General features: G+C 43.1%; 1 protein-coding gene across 1 annotated transcript in view; it reads left to right on the top strand.

Moving 5' to 3' along the window:
• The window catches only part of CPA6 (carboxypeptidase A6), a 68,019-nt gene that overhangs the window by 21,090 nt on the left and 27,835 nt on the right, over positions 1–19,094 (top strand). Inside the window, exons 2-5 of the mRNA XM_063450396.1 lie at positions 2,723–2,798; positions 6,532–6,656; positions 7,065–7,179; positions 7,860–7,961. Of these exons, the coding sequence (XP_063306466.1) occupies positions 2,723–2,798; positions 6,532–6,656; positions 7,065–7,179; positions 7,860–7,961 (418 nt within the window). The remainder of the gene's footprint in view (positions 1–2,722; positions 2,799–6,531; positions 6,657–7,064; positions 7,180–7,859; positions 7,962–19,094) is intronic.

Raw genomic sequence — 19,094 nt, forward strand, 5'->3', positions numbered from 1 at the left:
TTGTTTTTTTATTAATATGTAAAATAATAGACGCAACTTGCTGATTTTTCCCTATGTTTTTATCAAACCATTTTCAAGCAGTTTTGCAAATAATGAAGCACCAAAATCCCAACATCTTCACTTGGAATTTGAGGATGTTTCACTTTCTTATTATTTGTTTTCTTAATATTTGCACATAGTAAGCAGGATTCCCTAGGTGGTGAATAACCTTTCAGTAGCAGAAACTTGACGTAGGTTCACATGGAGCTTGTGTCTATCCGGGAACACTAAAAATATACTAAAATACTTAATGATGGTCGGAACACAATTCATTGAATCCTACTTGCTCCATACAAAGATCTGTGACAAATTAAGAGAATCTGAGGTTTACTCATTATTATTTATTCCAAGCTCAGAGGGTGGGTTTTCAGTTGTTCTCAGGCTTTTTATAGACCGCTTGAAAATGTGAACCAAATGTGTGCTTCCATACAGGCAACGTAATTAATAATGAAATGTTGGTGCTACATATGTCACGTACTTATCACAACTAGTGATTTTCTATATTATAATTTCATGTATCCGTGAGAATATAAATTTACCTAAATCTCACCAGGAGGCTTCAGTATTGAAAATAACAATTCTCTAAATGTACATAATTTTAATTTTAGGTATACCTGAAAATGTTAATGCATTTATAAAATTAAGGTGGATGATGTAGATGAAGATATGCGGTGATAAAAGTTAAATAAACCTTTTTTAATTTTTTTTTTACTTAAAAACATAGTAGAGGTCGTAGAGTAAAAACTGAATTTCAGACAACTACTGTATAAACAAAACTTTGCTATTTTAGCATAAATGTTGAAATCTTATAATGAATGGATTAAGCACATTTCAATTATTTACGCTTGAGTTTATATTGGCATATCCAACTAAAGTATTTGTTTATAACTTTACTGATTTTGTATCTCGAAAGAATTCAACAATTTAAAAAGTCACTGCATTGCCCTTAGATTACCCTTGGAAGAAATGTAGAAAAAATGGAAATAGTTTGACACGTGCAGCCAAACTTCTGCAGTCTTATGCAATCACTTGGATTATCTGTCCATGTGTTTTTAACGACAATTTTCCACATACTTGTAGCGCGCCTGTCCTTTCCACTGACAGACTTTTTTTTTTCCTGGCCCACCAGATTTGAATTTGCTTTGCAAGATCTCACAGATATATAGACGTTTAGTTACGTAACCTAAAATCAGGGAGCACTAATAAGGGCATTTTAGACCACGATATCAATTCTAGGCATTTATTTAAAGGGACTCTCCAGTGCCAGGAAAACAAGCCGTTTTCCTGGCACTGCAGGTCCCTTCTCCCTACCAACCCCCATCCCAAGTTGCTGAAGGGTTTAACCCCTTAAGGACACATGACATGTCTGACATGTCATGAGTCCCTTTTATTCCAGAAGTTTGGTCCTTAAGGGGTTAAAACCCTTTAAGTAACTTACCTGTATCCAGCGCCGATGTCCCTCGGCGCTGGTTCCGGATCCGCCCACGCTCCTCCCCCGCCGACGTCATCCGGCGGGGGAGACCTAATGCGCATGCGCGGCAATGCCGCGCACTAGACCTCCCCATAGGAAAGCATTGAAAATGCTTTCAATGCTTTCCTATGGGGATTCCAGCGGCGCTGGAGGTCCTCACATAGCGTGAGGATGTCCAGCGATGCTATAGCACAGAAAATCTGTGCTATAAACCCGGAAGTGCCCTATAGCGGCTGTCTAGTAGACAGCCACTAGCGGAGGAGTTAACCCTGCAAGGTAAATAATGCTGTTTATGGAAACTGCAATATTTACAGTTGCAGGGTTAAGGGTAGTGGGAGTTGGCACCCAGACCACTCCAATGGGCAGAAGTAGTCTGGGTGCCTGGAGTGTCCCTTTAAGTTGTTGAATTGTTTTCCGTATACATATAAATAAATAGATGTTGGTGTAAAATTTGCAAATTCATTGTCAATTCTACACAATTTCATATTTTGTAAAAAAAATATTAAATAAAAAACTAACAAACATTTTAATAATTTCAGGACAACCCATGTAACTCAGTATTTAGTGAATATACCTCTAAATAAATAATTACTTTTATCATGATATGAAACATCCTCCTGAGCACCTTGGAATCTCTCCACTAGATGGCGTACTGCGGCCTGATAAGAGCACAGTGATCTCACAGATATATTGTAAATATTTGCCATTTGTGAAAAAATAAATATATTATAGTTGCGGTATTATAACTGGAATATTTATTTTTTCAGATAGTTATGCTTCATAACCTATGCAATAAGAATAGATTGCTATATTGCTTGTGGTGTCCCTTTAATTAAAGATTTTTCTTTTCTTTTGTAAATCAGTTCTCTAGAATAACATACGATTTCATGACAATGATCTGTATTTCAGTGAAATTTCTATTTAAAACCCAGCCTTGGTGTGATGGGATACAGATAACCTCAGTGTGATAAAACATATTAAATAGGCAGTCAGCGATTGCAATGCTGGCTTACTTCCTAATATTTCCTGTTACATATGGCTGCATCTGAGAGCTTAGACAATGTGAGCAGTTTTTTACAGATTTCTTCTAATATAGTATGTGATTTTGTAAGATCTTATCATGTGATATATTTTACCAGACTTGGTCTGGATGTCTGTATTCTCTAATGCGACTGTGGTTAATTTTAAACCTGTGTCTGCTATTTTTCACAGTGATAAAGTAATACGGATTGTGCCCAAAAATGATATAGAAGCCTATGAATTAAAGGCTCTTTACAGCAAGCTTCAGGTAAGGCTAGATGAAAAAAAAAAGAACAGTAACCTTTGTGTAAATCTTTATTTTAGATATTTAATCATAAGCTCATGTGTGCTTTCATGTTATGGGTATAGACAGAAGGACAGACAGGTATAGATGTATAATACAAATACAGGAAATCCAAGGCTATGAACTATAGTACCCAGGGCCGGACTGGGAATTAAAAGCAGCCCTGGAAAAAAATTATTTACCAGCCCCATAATGCGTCGCGCCAGCATAGTGTGCAAATACAGCGTTAGAAAAGATCATTTAAGATTAAAAATGATTACTCCAACGTGAAAAAAAGCACATATAGGCTTCAAAAAAAAAACAAGAGTGCAGATTTATTTTAAGCAGACGTGCCTTTGCATATAACCAATGTTTCAGTCCAACTACCTTGACATATTAAGAAAATCTTGGTAATGGGACTGAAATGGTGAATGTATGTAGGGCACAACTGTAAAAAATGACGATATCTTGTTTATTTTGAAGTCCTGTGGGTGTGCTCTTCACTTTAAATATTGTTTTGTGCTGGAGTATGCACCTAGCAACAAGACTGGGCCAATATCTGCTCATTACATATGGTACATATCAATTACATTTCTCTGTGTATTACGTATATATATTATATATATGTACATTAATATATGTGTAAATATAATAGGCATAATTATATATATATATAACTAATACACACATTAATATACATGATATATATATATATATACACACACACACGCACACCAGTGGCGGATCCAGGGCCTGATCTCGGGAGGGGCACTTATAGATTTAAAGAAATAATCCATGCACAATAACCACTACTGCTCTGTGTAGTGGTTATGGTGCCAGGAGTGCTGGGACCCGCTCCCAGAGTAAGTAGTCAAACTGTTTAAGAACAGTTTGACAACTTACCTGGGGTCTGCTGGGATATGGGCCTGTAGTAGGGTATAGGAGCAGTGGTGCAATGTGTGAGGAGTGCAGTTTGTGTGAAAGGTTCAGTATGTAGGGTGTGTGGGGCAATGTGTGTTTGGGTGGGGCAATGTGTGTATGGGGGGTCTGGGTGTGTGTATGGGGCTAGAGGTCGCAGTGGTGAGAGTGAACTCTAGCCCGTAGCTCCAGCGCTAGAGTTCACTCTCGCGAGAGCTGGAGCGTTGCCACTGTAACCGCGGCAACACTCTGTACTCGCACAAGAAGGACCCGGAGGAGCTGTAGGCTGAGCTCCCGGGTCCTCTCTTCCTCCCTCCCCTGCCGGCTGCCTGCATGGTGCCTCCAGAACAGGGAGGGAGATCTCTGATCTCCCCTCCGGTCCGTGAAGGCACATGGTGCTTGGACAGTGCCAGCCTTGCATTGGCCAGCAGGGGAGAGCATCTGGGGGGGAAAGGGCAATTGTCCGTTGCCCCCCCCCCCTGGATCCACCAGTCATATTATATATATATATATATATATTTCTTTCTCCCCCTCTCTGCTCCTCTGTGTCCATGTCACCCCTCTCCTTCCCAGTCACTCTCTTCCCCCTCTGCCTCTTTCTCCCCCTCCCCTTGTGTATCTCTCTCTTCCCCTCTGTCTCTTTTTCCCTCTTTTCCCTGTCTCTCTCTCCCTCTCTACCATCTCTCTATCCCCCTCTTTCTCCCCTTATGTCTCACTCTCCCTCCCCCTCTGTCTCTCTCTATTCTCCCACTGTCTCTTTCTTCCCTATCTCTGTTTTATTTTCCCCCCTCCCCTTGTGTCTCTATATTACTCCCCCTTGTGTCTCTATATTAACCCCCTTGTGTCTCTATATTACCCCCCCTTGTGTCTCTATATTACCCCCCTTGTGTCTCTATATTACCCCCCCTTGTGTCTCTATATTACCCCCCCTTGTGTCTCTATATTACCCCCCCTTGTGTCTCTATATTACCCCCCTTGTGTCTCTATATTACCCCCCTTGTGTCTCTATATTACTCCCCCTTGTGTCTCTATATTACCCCCCTTGTGTCTCTATATTGCACCCCCTTGTGTCTCTATATTACCCCCCCTTGTGTCTCTATATTACCCCCCTTGTGTCTCTATATTACCCCCTTGTGTCTCTATATTACCCCCCTTTGTGTCTCTATATTACCCCCCCTTTGTGTCTCTATAATACCCCCCTTGTGTCTCTATAATACCCCCCTCTATAATACCCCCCCTTTGTGTCTCTATAATACCCCTCCCCCTTTGTGTCTCTATAATACCCCCCCTTTGTGTCTCTATAATACCCCCCCTTTGTGTCTCTATAATACTCCCCCCCTTTGTGTCTCTATAATACCCCTCCTTTGTGTCTCTATAATACCCCTCCTTTGTGTCTCTATAATACCCCTCCCCCTTTGTGTCACTATAATACCCCTCCCCCCTTTGTGTCTCTATAATACCCCCCTTTGTGTCTCTATAATACCCCTCCCACCCTTTGTGTCTCTATAATACCCCTCGCCCCTTTGTGTCTCTATAATACCCCCTCCCCCCTTTGTGCCTCTATAATACCCCCTCCCCCCCTTTGTGTCTCTATAATTCCCCCTCCCCCTTTGTGTCTCTATAATTCCCCCTCCCCCCTTTGTGTCTCTATAATTCCCCCTCCCCCCTTTGTGTCGCTATAATTCCCCCTCCCCCCCTTTGTGTCTCTATAATTCCCCTCCATTTACCTGAGAGGAGTGAGTCAGAGGGGGCCGGCCGCTTTCCACGCTGGTGCTGCCGGGCTGGGTGGCAGCCTCGCCGGTCCGGCGGCACTTCTAATGCTGGGGACGGAGCGAGGAGGAGGGAGGAGCATGTCTCTGTACCATGCTCCCTCGCGGTTCCTGTGCTGTGAATTGTGGGAACCGCGAGGGAGCATGGTACAGAGACATGCTCCTCCCTCCTCCTCGCTCCGTCCCCAGCATTAGAAGTGCCGCCGGACTGGCGAGGCTGCCACCCGGCCCGGCGGCACCAGCGTTGGAAAGCGGCCTGCCCCCTCTGAGTGTGCCACCGGACCGGCCACCCGGTGGCACATACCTCTGCAGCCCCCAGGTGCCGCGGCCCCCCGGGAAATTTCCCGGTATCCCGGTGGGCCAGTCCGGCCCTGATAGTACCCATTAGCATCAAGCAGTCACGTAGCAAGTTTGTGGAAGGCCTAGATTGGATCTTGATTAAATATTATTGGATAAGCTTTTCAAATGATTTAATATTTCTGGATACACTTTTTATTAAAAAATAAATAAAAAATAAAAAAATATATAAAAAATATATATAAATAATTTTTGTATATTTTTCAAAATATTAAGTAATTTATACAGTTTATTACAAAAACAAATTAAATCACTTAAAAAGCTTATACAAAAATATTGGTAAATATTGGTAAATTAAGTCCCGTGAGGTTGGTAATTTATTCACTTAAAGGAAATATTTTTTTTTTTTTATATAAAAATTATTTGATTCATGTCCACTATTTTGAGGACCAGATATGGCTGTTTAATGTAGTCCTTGATTCTGCCCCTTCTGTTCCAATCACTCGTATGATGGACTACAATTCTCAGTATTTTTTTGTGGAACATATGACCAAAAGATTCATGGGAGTTAGAGTTCAGCAACATCTGGCTGTTCTGCCTAGTGTGTCGTGTATTGGGCCTCAGTGGCACAGGACACAAAGAAGATGAATTAGTTCTGTTTAAATGGGTATTGCTGATGTGCTAAGCGTTACCGTTGCCTATATTATATAAACAGGTTGGTTCCTGTACTGCAGGTGGACTTGTGGCAGCCCAGTAGTCTCAGCTACATTGGGAAAGACACAGTCACTGACGTGCGTACTTCAAACAACAGTTCCCAGACACTGCTCACCTACCTGAGAAATTCCAACATACAGCACACGTAAGATCACGCTTCTTCAGACATATGTCTGTTAAATCTTTTTAACCTCGCTGGTGTCAGAGCAATGACTTGTAGTCTTCACTGGTGAGTCTGTTTGCTATATAAGCAGAATATACTGTATTTTCATGTAGTGATGTCCTAATTCAGCTTTTTAAAGACTTAGCATTTCCAATCCATTGCATAGTTTTCCAAAGTGTCTAGTAGTTATTTATCTCTAATCATTAAATATTAATAAGTCTGGTTTCTGTCTCCCTATGTGAGCAAACTCTCACTCTTCATAACAATATAAAAAAGACAGCAAGCTGTAAATTTAACAAATATTTCAATGTGTGTGCCCTAATCTATATCCACTAGTCTATGCAAGTCCCCTGCTGCGATTATATGAGATATTATTTTTCTGCCCTGTAGGATTCTTGTAAATAATTTGCAGAAGGTGATTGAAAAGCAGAATGTTTCTGGGACACAGAGATATCGGAGGTCATTGTCAAGATACAATTATGAAGAATACCATTCACTGGATGAGGTCGGTACATTTCTATCAGTTATTGTTCATCGGTTAGTGGGTATATTGCACATAAAATATATGTATAAGTAACTAGCAAAAGAATGATAAAAATAACACATGCAGGTATACACATGCACACAATATCTGAAATGTCTATTGAGAAGTAACTTAAAGGAACATACACACTGCAATGTCCATATGGAACATAATAAATGAATGGCGCACCTGTCAAACCTGGCATCATGAATGCACTTGGTTGTCACAGGCGGAACTTAGTAATATTTACAATGAATTCATGATTGAGACACTGTTTTAAGACACTGATGTTCTATGAATTTGCTGTCAATAATAATAATAATAATAAATAAATAATGTGGTGATTATTTTAATAGAAATCACACCTTTATTTATCAGTTACCTACTCCACGATAATGTAGGCTTTTATTTCTCTTTAAGTGACACTGTAAGCACCATAACCACTTAATTTGAATTAAGTGGTTATGGTATCTGGAGTCTATGGGCATTGAGTCCCATTTGGCGAATATCTACTGAACAATGTAAGCACTGTAGGGGGTTATGGTGCTTAGAGTGTTCCTGTAATTAGTACATTTAAAATTCCTCAAGTTAATAATGAATCCTATTTTCTGCAGTAAAATCTACAAGCTCTGTTTAATTAGCATTCCATTTCCCCCCCCTAGATTGAACGTTGGATGCATCACATGAATAAAACCTATCCTCACCTTGTCTCCATGTTTTCTATTGGAAAATCATACGAAGGAAGACCATTGTATGTGCTAAAGGTAATACTGAATATAGTCCATTTATTCTGCACAAGTGAAGGCCCAGCTCGTGGATACAAGAAAAGTTGGATTCTATTGCAGCAATGTCCAACATTTCATTTGGAATAAAAGAGAGAACTATTAATATCCCTAGAATATAAGCTTGTTTGAGCAGCGCCCCCAGCACTCTTTGTCCCTGTGCACCCAACTTGTCTTTTTGCAAATTCTTGTCTGTTAGTCCACCTATTGTAAAGTGCTGCAAATGTGTTGAGGATTTATAAATAATAATAATAATAACCCTAATAAATCATGGAATATTTCCCTCCTTGTATGGTGAGAGTCTGATACCGGAGAAACTGACGGAAGCCAAGCACAGAGAGATGGACACAGGTTTCTTCAGGAAGGAAGAGATTCTTTATTGGATCACCGATCGGGACTCAGAGGGACTAGCGTCACCAAAATACAGCAAGTTCTGAGCCCCGGACAATAGTGCAGGCTCCTTATATAGGCATATAACTCCTCCCATATTAAGCTCCACCCGCACATTCTCTTAACCAATCAACACAAATAAGAATTAACTTCCTGTTTGACCGCATGGCTTGTCCAGCACAATGGAGGAGGGGGAATACTATATCCTGTATTCTTGCACATGCTCCGTACACTACTGATCGTATCTTGCCTCGTGCAACCAACTGATCGATACGTCAGCATATGCACGTACACATGCCACGTGGTAATCTCGGCCTACTAAATTTATTTTTACCGAGATTCCACCACATTCCCCCCTTTGATGCCTCTTGATATTTTACAATTACTTGAGGCATCACATAACCTTAGTTTTGCTTACACCGCAAGTTACCTTGAACCAGACCAGACTTATCTTATGATGTGAATCTTCAACATTCATCTTCCTGCATTGGTTCTCCCTGATCTAAGGCCTTATACTTATATATCGCCATTATCTGTGCAGCAGCCTTCCTCTCTGCTATACTTCCTATCAGGCTTTGCACAGATCTAACTACTAAGGGTATAAGACACGGTAGGAGTAGACACAACAGTAAAATCAGTAGGACTCCACCTACCACTGCCTTAAGCCCTCCAAACCATTCATACCAGCTACCAAACCAACTACTTGGATTGTATCCTTTCCATACCTGAGTAGGCACATGCGCTAGTTTAACCATATGGCTAGTAAGCTCAGCTATTGCTTGCCCTTCGTCGTCTATTTGAAGACAGCAATTGCTTAGGTTAAACTTCCCACATACACCTCCTTCTACTGCCAAAAGGTAATCCAAGGCTAATCTATTTTGGTAGACTGCCGTCCTCATCCTGGTGTTATGCTTCGCTAGAAGATTGAGCGCTTGTGATGTCTCATTAGTGATAATCTCAACCACCGCCTGTAATCTTATAATACGGTTGAGCATATAAATAGGGGTTCTATAACCAAAGGTACCATCCTCAGCCCACGTGGCTGGCCCATAATAGTCTATGATACGCTGGGGAGGCCATTCATTATCTTCCCAGGTGCCTATCTCTATGGGTCCCCTTTTCTTCCTATGATTCACATCATACACTTTAACACCTAAAGTCTCACCTGTTTCAATCGGTAACAAGAAGAAGGATGGTTTGAGCATACCCAACACACATGCCCCTTCCCAGTCCTGTGGCAGCTCCGAGTAGGCTTTCTTACCACAGATCCAGTACAAATTTGCTGGGGCTCTCCAGGTAGATGTGATGGATAGATCAAACCACACATCCTTTAAATTGGCGTATCTAGCAAACGGGTTAGATGGTTCTGAGACATTTGAAGCCGACCACCAAGTTGTATTCTTTGTATCATCATCATAAGCTTTTTGCCCTAGACAAGTTAATTCTCCTACAGAAGTATTATACATTATTCCTTTCCTTGCTATGCAAACATAACCTATGATAGAGGTCTTTAATCTCCACTCAGATTTACCTCTAACACTCATATGATAATCGGCTTGTGTAGATATTAGTTGGTCAACTGCCTCAGAACCGGACATTACCTCCTTTGCTTCCCAAGGCCATTGGTCTCCCATGTTAGTACCTCCACACACATAGCAGTTGGTAACATTAAGACTACCGGCAATACTTTCAGCTAAATCGATGAACAGGTTTTTAGCATTATGGGGGATCTTATTATCTATGCTCATCTCTTCATAAAAGGAATGGTATACTTGATGAGTCTGGGAGGATACCGTATCAGTCTCTATCCCTATAAACAATAATGTCCCAGGATCTAAACCCGTCCCGTATATCTGAAACCCAAATAAATTGCCATACTTATCTAAGAACTTGTCGGGGTTATTAATAAGTATATGGACTGGGTTGCATTCCATAGACTTACAATATGGGCTAGTCGGCAACTTAGTCACTATCATGTCTTTGTCTACTGTCTGTCCCCAAGTCGCCCACCCCACACAAGACCAATATGGACAGAAGTTATAGTCTTTATTTGGGCATCTAGGACTCACATATTTATTTTTGCTACTGGGACAAATGTATTTATCGTTAGACCCATACGTCCTCTCCCATCTAAGATCCCCACATACATTCCACGGCTTTCTACCACTCGATATCGCTTTACACGCATCAAATAGCAGAACACCCGAAGAATGTACGGATTCTAACACCGTCTTATTAATTAGGGTCCCCTGAGGATCTCCATTCCTGAGAGTCAACCAAATTGTACGAGGTTGATACTCTGGACTGAAGCACTTAGGTTCTCCTACTCCTAAATGGCACACACTATAATCTATATTTAAGTATCTACATCTTGATACCTCTCCTTTACATTCGTATTGTGAATGCCAAATTAGGGTTTGGGAAATATGGTTACCTGTTCTCGTAGTCTTAATGCATACCTCACAGCTAGGAGTGTCGGTACCTCTACCTTCCTGAATATAAAAACACATGTAAATAAACACAATCAAAAGCACATCTTTCGCCGTCATCCTCAGTCTTCGTCCGTGCGATGGAACCTCAGCTTCCAGGATGTGAGGGCTGCAGGGAATGGAGTTCTGCTCGTCTTCACAGGTGTCCCTTCGGGACTTTCCTGGCTTATACACTATGTGATGGTAAGCGGACAGGCTTTATTATGGCCTTCTCACTCACACCTGTAACAATAAAATTTGTAATCCACAATAATTCCTCGTTACTCCGACTGAGTAGTGCGTTTCAACCGGATCTTGCAGGGATTCTCTGGATCTGCTGTAACTTGCCAAGAATCGACTGCTGCTGGTTTAACCCTGGAGTGATGTATCCACGGAGTCACTTCTGCTACTTTTATCGCTGTAGGGGTAGACAAAAGAACAACATAAGGACCTCTCCACTTGGGCCCTAACGGTACATTATTCCACTCTTTAATCCACACTTGGTCTCCTGGATGATAACTATGAACAGGGGGATAAATATTCACAGGTAATCTATCTTGTACCCATTTCTGTACCTCCTCCATAGTCTTACCCAACTCTACAACCTGCTGCCGGGTAATTCCTTCTCCCAACTGACTCAAGTCCCCCCTTAAGTTACCAAGTACGGGAGGTGGTCGCCCATACATAATTTCAAAAGGAGAGAGGCCCATCCTTCTGGTAGGGGTACTGCGGATTCGCAATAGAGCTATAGGTAAGAGAACGTTCCACTTAAGTTGGGTTTCCTGACACATTTTAGCCAACTGGTTCTTTATAGTTCTATTCATTCTCTCTACCTTACCAGAACTCTGGGGTCTATATGCAGTATGAAGCCTCCACTTTATACCAAGCATATGAGTCAGTTGTTGTAGGCACTGGTGAACAAAAGCTGGACCATTGTCCGATCCTATAGAACAGGGTAGTCCATATCGGGGTATTATTTCTCGTAGCAGGAATCTCACAACTTCTCCTGCTTTCTCTGTACGAGTAGGACATGCTTCTACCCAGCCTGAATAGGTGCACACAATTACCAGCAGGTAACGATGTCCACCCGATTTAGGCATCACTGTAAAGTCTATTTGTAGATCGGACATGGGGAGTCCCCCCATAAACTGGACTCCTGGTGGCTTTACTGGTCCTTGTCTTGCATTATTCTTAGCACACGTTACACATCTACGTACAATGGCCTGAGTCAAGTTGGACAATCTTGGTATGTAGAAATGTTTTCTAAGAGATTCTTCAGTACTGTCTCTCCCAGAATGTGTCCCGTTGTGATAATTTTGGACAATTTCTACCGCTAGCGATGCTGGTATAACTATTCTTCCATCTTCTAGCTGATACCACTTGTTCTCCAGATACTTTCCCGGTTCAGTCTTTAACCACTCCTCTTCTTGAGCTGTATAAACTGGAGTCCATTGAGACAGTGGGGTTGGTATTAGAGCAGCTATATGCCCCACATACTCCTGTCTTCCTGATTCAGCAGCACGCTTAGCTGCACTATCTGCCATCCGATTTCCCTTGGTTACATCACCATCTCCTCTCAGATGCGCTCGACAATGTATGATACCGACTTCTTTCGGCTCCCACACTGCTTCCAATAGTTGTAGGATTTCAGCTGCGTACTTGATTTCTTTGCCTTCTGAATTCAGTAGTCCTCTTTCTTTATACAAAGCTCCGTGGGCATGAGTGGTTAAGAACGCATACTTAGAGTCCGTATAGATATTCACTCTTAAACCTTCAGCCAATTGTAACGCTCGTGTTAGTGCTATTAATTCTGCCTTTTGTGCTGATGTTCCTTTTGCCAGTGGCCGAGCTTCTATCACCTTGTCTATTGTTGTCACTGCATATCCTGCATAGCGGATCCCTTCTTTTACATAACTACTGCCGTCGGTATAATATTGAACATCGGGGTTCTGGATGGGAAAATCACGAAGATCTGGTCTACTTGAGAATACTTCATCCATTACTTCCAAACAATCATGTTGACTTTCAGTAGGTTGTGGCAAAAGGGTAGCTGGATTTAAGGTGTTTACAGTCTCTAAATGCACTCTTGGGTTTTCACACAACATTGCTTGATACTTGGTCATACGGCTGTTACTAAACCAATGATTTCCTTTGTAATCCAACAACGTCTGTACTGCATGTGGGACTCGTACATAAAGTTCTTGACCCAGAGTGAGTTTATCGGCTTCAGCTACTAGCAGGGCGGCTGCAGCTACGGCTCTCAGACAAGGTGGAAGTCCGCTGGCCACTGCATCCAATTGCTTAGACATGTAGGCAACAGGTCTTTGCCATGATCCCAAGTACTGTGTCAATACTCCCACAGCCATTCTTCTTTGCTCGTGTACATATAAGTAGAATGGTCGTGTGTGATCAGGTAGACCTAATGCTGGGGCACTCATCAAAGCCTTCTTCACATCTTCAAATGCCGTTTGCTGTTCTTGGGTCCATAAGAAGGGGTCGTGCTCTGTACCTTTGATAGCTGCGTACAGAGGTTTTGCTAGTATCGCATAGCTGGGAATCCATATCCTACAGAAGCCTGCTGCCCCCAAGAATTCTCGCACTTGTCTTCTATTCTTGGGTATTGGTATTTGGCAGACAGCTTCTTTTCTCTCTGGCCCCATAATCCTTTGACCTTCAGAGATATGGAATCCCAGATACTTGACAGTTGGCAAACACAACTGAGCCTTCTTTCTAGACACCTTGTATCCTGCCTTCCAGAGAATGTGTAGTAGATCGTGCGTTGCTTGCTGACAAATTTCTTTTGTAACTGCTGCTATCAACAAGTCATCTACATATTGTAACAAGACACACTCTCCTGGGATGGACTCGAAATCCAGTAGATCTTGACTTAGGGCTGAGCCAAATAGGGTAGGTGAATTTTTAAACCCTTGGGGCAGTCTTGTCCAAGTCATTTGGCGTTTTGAGCCCGTTACAGCGTTCTCCCATTGGAAAGCGAAAATACATTGACTTTCTGCGGCAATTCGGAGGCAAAAGAAGGCATCTTTGAGGTCTAAGACTGTGAAGTAAGTAGCCCCGCCCGGAATTAAAGCAAGCAGGTTATATGGATTGGGTACAACTGGATGTATACTAACAACCGCATCATTGACTGCTCTTAAGTCCTGCACAGGTCGATACTCATCTGTACCGGGCTTTTGAACAGGCAGCAATGGGGTGTTCCAGGGGGAAGTACAGAATTTTAGGATACCATACCGTATGAACTTATCCAGATAGGATTGGATGTTCTTCTTAGCCTTCTGTGGGATGTGGTATTGTCTTAGGCTTACTGGATAAACCCCAAGTTTCAGTTCAATTTTTATTGGTGGAATATTGCGGGCCAGTCCTGGTGGGTTGTTCTCTGCCCAAACTCCTGGTATGTTAAACAATGTCTCATCACTCCTAGGGTTTTGGCTAGTCAACACTGTATAAAGTCGCCACTCTTCTTCCTTTGGTACGGATAAAGTCATAATACCTGAAGGTCCATTAAACTTTAAGGATGTTGTTCCATTTGGTAGGAACGTAATCTGCGCTTGTAATTTTGATAGCATATCACGTCCCAGCAATTGGACTGGACATTCAGGCATATAAAGGAATTGGTGCTTTACTACGTGGCCTCCCAATGTACAGAGTCGACTTTTAAGAACCGGTCTTTCAGCACTTCTTCCAGTTGCTCCTATCACAGTAATAGTCCTTCCAGATGGAGGAGCAACTAGATTAGTCACCACTGAATGTTCAGCACCAGTGTCGATCATGAATGCACTCCTTTTCCCCCCTATTGATACATCGACCATAGGCTCCGCTCGACCAAGGGGGATGGAGCCCGGTCGGTATCAATAGTCCTCCATGACCGTGTCAGCCAATCCTACGAAGTCCCTACCTTCTCTATCGCGGGACCTTTGCGCTGCTGGAATATACCTGTCTTCCCTAACACTTCCTCTGTTCCCATTACTCCCTCTATAACCATTACTCCCTCCGGGACCTCCTCTACCTCTCGCTCTGCCTCTAAAGTTTCCGTAGCCTGCCCTGGGTTGGTCTCTCTCGTACTGCTCTCTTTGCGGACATTCGTTCCTCCAATGCCCTTCTTCCTTGCAATACGCGCACTGATCCCTACTCAAAGGCTCCCTACTCCATCTATTATTGCCTCTATCTGGGCCCCGTTTATCTACGCCTGCGATTGCTACCGCTAGCATATCAGCCTTTTTACGCATCTTGCGCTCTTCCTCTTTCTTATTTTCTGTATCCCTGTTCATATAAACCTTATTTGCTACCTCCATTATTTGGGTGATGGACATACCTGCAAACCCTTCTAACTTTTGTAGCTTGCGCTTAATATCTCCGTATGCTTGGCTGACAAAGGCGGAGTTAACCATTCGGGAATTGTCTGCGTCTTCCGGATTAAAGGGGGTATACAAGCGGTATGCCTCCAATAATCGGTCATAAAAGACACTGGGCGCTTCATCGCTTTTCTGAATCACCTCAACTGTCTTCGACATGTTAATGGCTTTCTTTCCTCCGGCTTTCATGCCAGCAATTATAGCGTCTCTATAGGCTCTGAGTTGAACCATATCAGCACCATTTACGTTCCAATCGGGATCAGTGTTGGGATAATGTGTTGCGGCCCATGCTGCTGGATTAGCTTGGTTCAAAGCACGGGCTCTATCCTCTAGTGCTTTAATGGCTGCTTGATTTATTCTTGTCCTTTCCTCATTGTTAAATAAAGTCATTAGTAACTGCTGGCAATCAGCCCATGTCGGATTATGCGTCTGTACTATTGAGGTGAACAGATCAGTCATGGCTTGTGGTTTCTCAGTATACGAGGAATTATGGGTCTTCCAGTTTAAAAGGTCGGTAGTGGTAAATGGGACATATACGAAGACTGGGTCAGCGTGTGCCATTTGACCTGCGGCATCGATATAAGCTGACCCGGGATTTAGGCGAAGAGGCATCTGATAGTGCTTTAATTGTTGGGCACCAGTCAACTGTCGGGTTTGGATGGGGCTACGTAGAGAGGCGTCAGTCATGGGTTCCGGTCGGGGAGAGATAGGGTATGGGGATGTGGGAGGTTGGTTTTGGGAAAAGGTGGTAAATAGAACACTTCGGGCCGAGCTAGATGAAGCTTGACCGGAAGTCTGAAGTGGCGCCAAATCAGGATATTCGTTTTTAATGGGGGTGGGTTCTGGTTCCGGAAGGGGAGATTTAGTACGAGGGGGTGTGGATCCTGTACTGGAGGAGGAAGCGGAAGTGGATGAGGGTAATGAGGGGAGGGGTGCAGGACTTCCTGCGTTTGCGTCACTTCCTCTTAACGGAAAGTAAGGGGGCGGCAAAGGGATCTCGGACTCAGGGGGCGTGTCCAAAATGGGCCTAACACCAGTCCTAGTGGACGAACAAGTCCTAGCTACCATGAGGCGACACTGCTCCTCGTGGCATGTCTGGAGCCATTTTGGCGAGTCATTTACGGCCTGTCTCCAACAGTCAATATAAGGAAACTGGCCGTAAAGTTCAGGCCTACCTGATACAGCCACGTGTAAGCGCTGTACCAGAGTTGGATCCAAACTGCCACGTGGCGGCCATGCCGCAACCAAAGTAGGCCACTCCCTAGTGCACAAAGTAACTAAACGCACAGAAGACATCTTAACCCCAAAATCACAAACCTTGAATCCCTTTTTAAAATTCTTAACCATACATCCTAAGGGATCCGGAATCGTTGACTGCGACGCACCCATATTTAACAATGGAACGTCGTCGACAACGATTACTATACACGCGTACTATTCAACAGTCACACCCGTTTCCTCTGGCAACAGCACCACGTGGTACGGTTACCAAGTGAAACGTACACAATGACAATAAACACTCAGGGAATTCCCGTACACACACAGCTGTTACACCAGTCACTATATAATCAATATTATGCCCTTTGGCGTAACTGTACAGTCACCCACGATATAATTCTCTATATACGAATTACCCGTCTATAACACACCCCAGTAACATCGTCTTTTACAAATAGCGGTTACAGTACGGTTAGCATAGGTCAAAGCACAAGTTAAGGTCACAATACAATTATTAGTGGTTATGGTGTTAAAACATGCAATGAACGACAATGATTAGTACTTATATACAGTGTCAGTAAATATACAAGGTTATGGTACCGTGCACTATAATACAGCAACACACTATTAACACTCTCGCTAGACGGCTGAGCTCGCGCTATCTAACAAGATATACACTTTACTAAAACAATCGTTAACACATTTACAATTCCCAACTAAACTATTGGCCAGTACCTTGAATGGACTACCTAAAACTATATACACCCGTTTTGGTTAGCCACACTGCCCAATCACCACATATATAGCGAGCTAGAGAACCGAATTTACACAGGCGCCTCTTAGTCGCACTATACAACGAGCTAGAGAACCGAATTTACACAGGCGCCTCTTAGTCGTACTATCAAAAGTCTAGTGGGTTCCAAATTTACACGCCTTCCCACTTAGCCCAGATAGGATGAGAACTAGCGAACCGAATTTACACAGGCGCCGCTTAGTCTCCCGGTCCCTCCGACCTAGCGAACGTAATATACACCCTAGAACGCTAGTCTAGACAAGACACCGGTGTCCGGCTAGGGCTATTTACACCAGGACCCCGCCTGACTAACCAAATCAAACGGTCTGACTAAAGAGCGTTCGATCGAGCGGTGCGCCTTCGCTCCTTCCCTCCGACAGAGGGGGCAGATACAGATTCAAAAACCCCTTTGGGCCTACCGCACAATCGGTATACCCCTAGCGGGTCCTGCCGTCTAAAACAGCAGTTGTCTTACCTCCTCGTTCCTGAACCTGAGTTCACACTCATCGACGGGGACACCCCAGCACTTCTCACGTAGAGGCCGATGATCTCCTGGACAACAGACCAGTGGCGCCGAGACGAAGGGAGGTCCACGCAGAAGTTCAGGGGTGCAGCCGTAGAGAACGTGGGCAAAGATAGACCGTCTCACGCCTCTGCCTCTCAGCTACCGTTGAACGATGAGTTTCCCGGCCAATGCACCAAATGATACCGGAGAAACTGACGGAAGCCAAGCACAGAGAGATGGACACAGGTTTCTTCAGGAAGGAAGAGATTCTTTATTGGATCACCGATCGGGACTCAGAGGGACTAGCGTCACCAAAATACAGCAAGTTCTGAGCCCCGGACAATAGTGCAGGCTCCTTATATAGGCATATAACTCCTCCCATATTAAGCTCCACCCGCACATTCTCTTAACCAATCAACACAAATAAGAATTAACTTCCTGTTTGACCGCATGGCTTGTCCAGCACAATGGAGGAGGGGGAATACTATATCCTGTATTCTTGCACATGCTCCGTACACTACTGATCGTATCTTGCCTCGTGCAACCAACTGATCGATACGTCAGCATATGCACGTACACATGCCACGTGGTAATCTCGGCCTACTAAATTTATTTTTACCGAGATTCCACCACAAGTCCACAAGTCACGTCAGTTGGGATAAATTACCTCCCAACCAGAGCATGTAGTAATTATGGTGTAGTTCATTTAACCACTTTGGATTTTGTTTGTGTATTTAGGAAGTGTTCTTCCTTGTTTGTTAAAGGAACACTATAGTCACCTAAATTACTTTAGCTAAATAAAGCAGTTTTAGTGTATAGATCATTCCCCTGCAATTTCACTGCTCAATTCACTGTCATTTAGGAGTTAAATCACTTTGTTTCTGTTTATGCAGCCCTAGCCACACCTCCCCTGGCTTTGATTGACAGCATGAAAAAAAAACTGGTTTCACTTTCAAACAGATGTAATTTACCTTAAATAATTGTATCTCAATCTCTAAATTGAACTTTAATCACACACAGGAGGCTCTTGCAGGGTCTAGCAAGCTATTAACATAGCAGCGGATAAGAAAATCTTATTTAAACAGAACTTGCAATAAAGAAAGCCTAAATAGGGCTCTCTTTACAGGAAGTGTTTATGGAAGGCTGTGCAAGTCACATGCAGGGAGGTGTGACTAGGTTCATAAACAAAGGGATTTAAATACTAAATGGCAGAGGATTGAGCAGTGAGGCTGCAGGGACATGTTCTATACACCAAAACTGCTTCATTAAGCTAACGTTGTTCAGGTGACTATAGTGTCCCGTTAATATTTCTGGACCGAGTTTGGGTCAAAAGGCTACAGCTATCACTCTGGTAAGCTGGCTCATATCTAT

The sequence above is a fragment of the Pelobates fuscus genome, chromosome 4, assembly GCF_036172605.1.
Source record: "Pelobates fuscus isolate aPelFus1 chromosome 4, aPelFus1.pri, whole genome shotgun sequence".
Classification (NCBI taxonomy): Eukaryota; Metazoa; Chordata; class Amphibia; order Anura; family Pelobatidae; genus Pelobates; species Pelobates fuscus.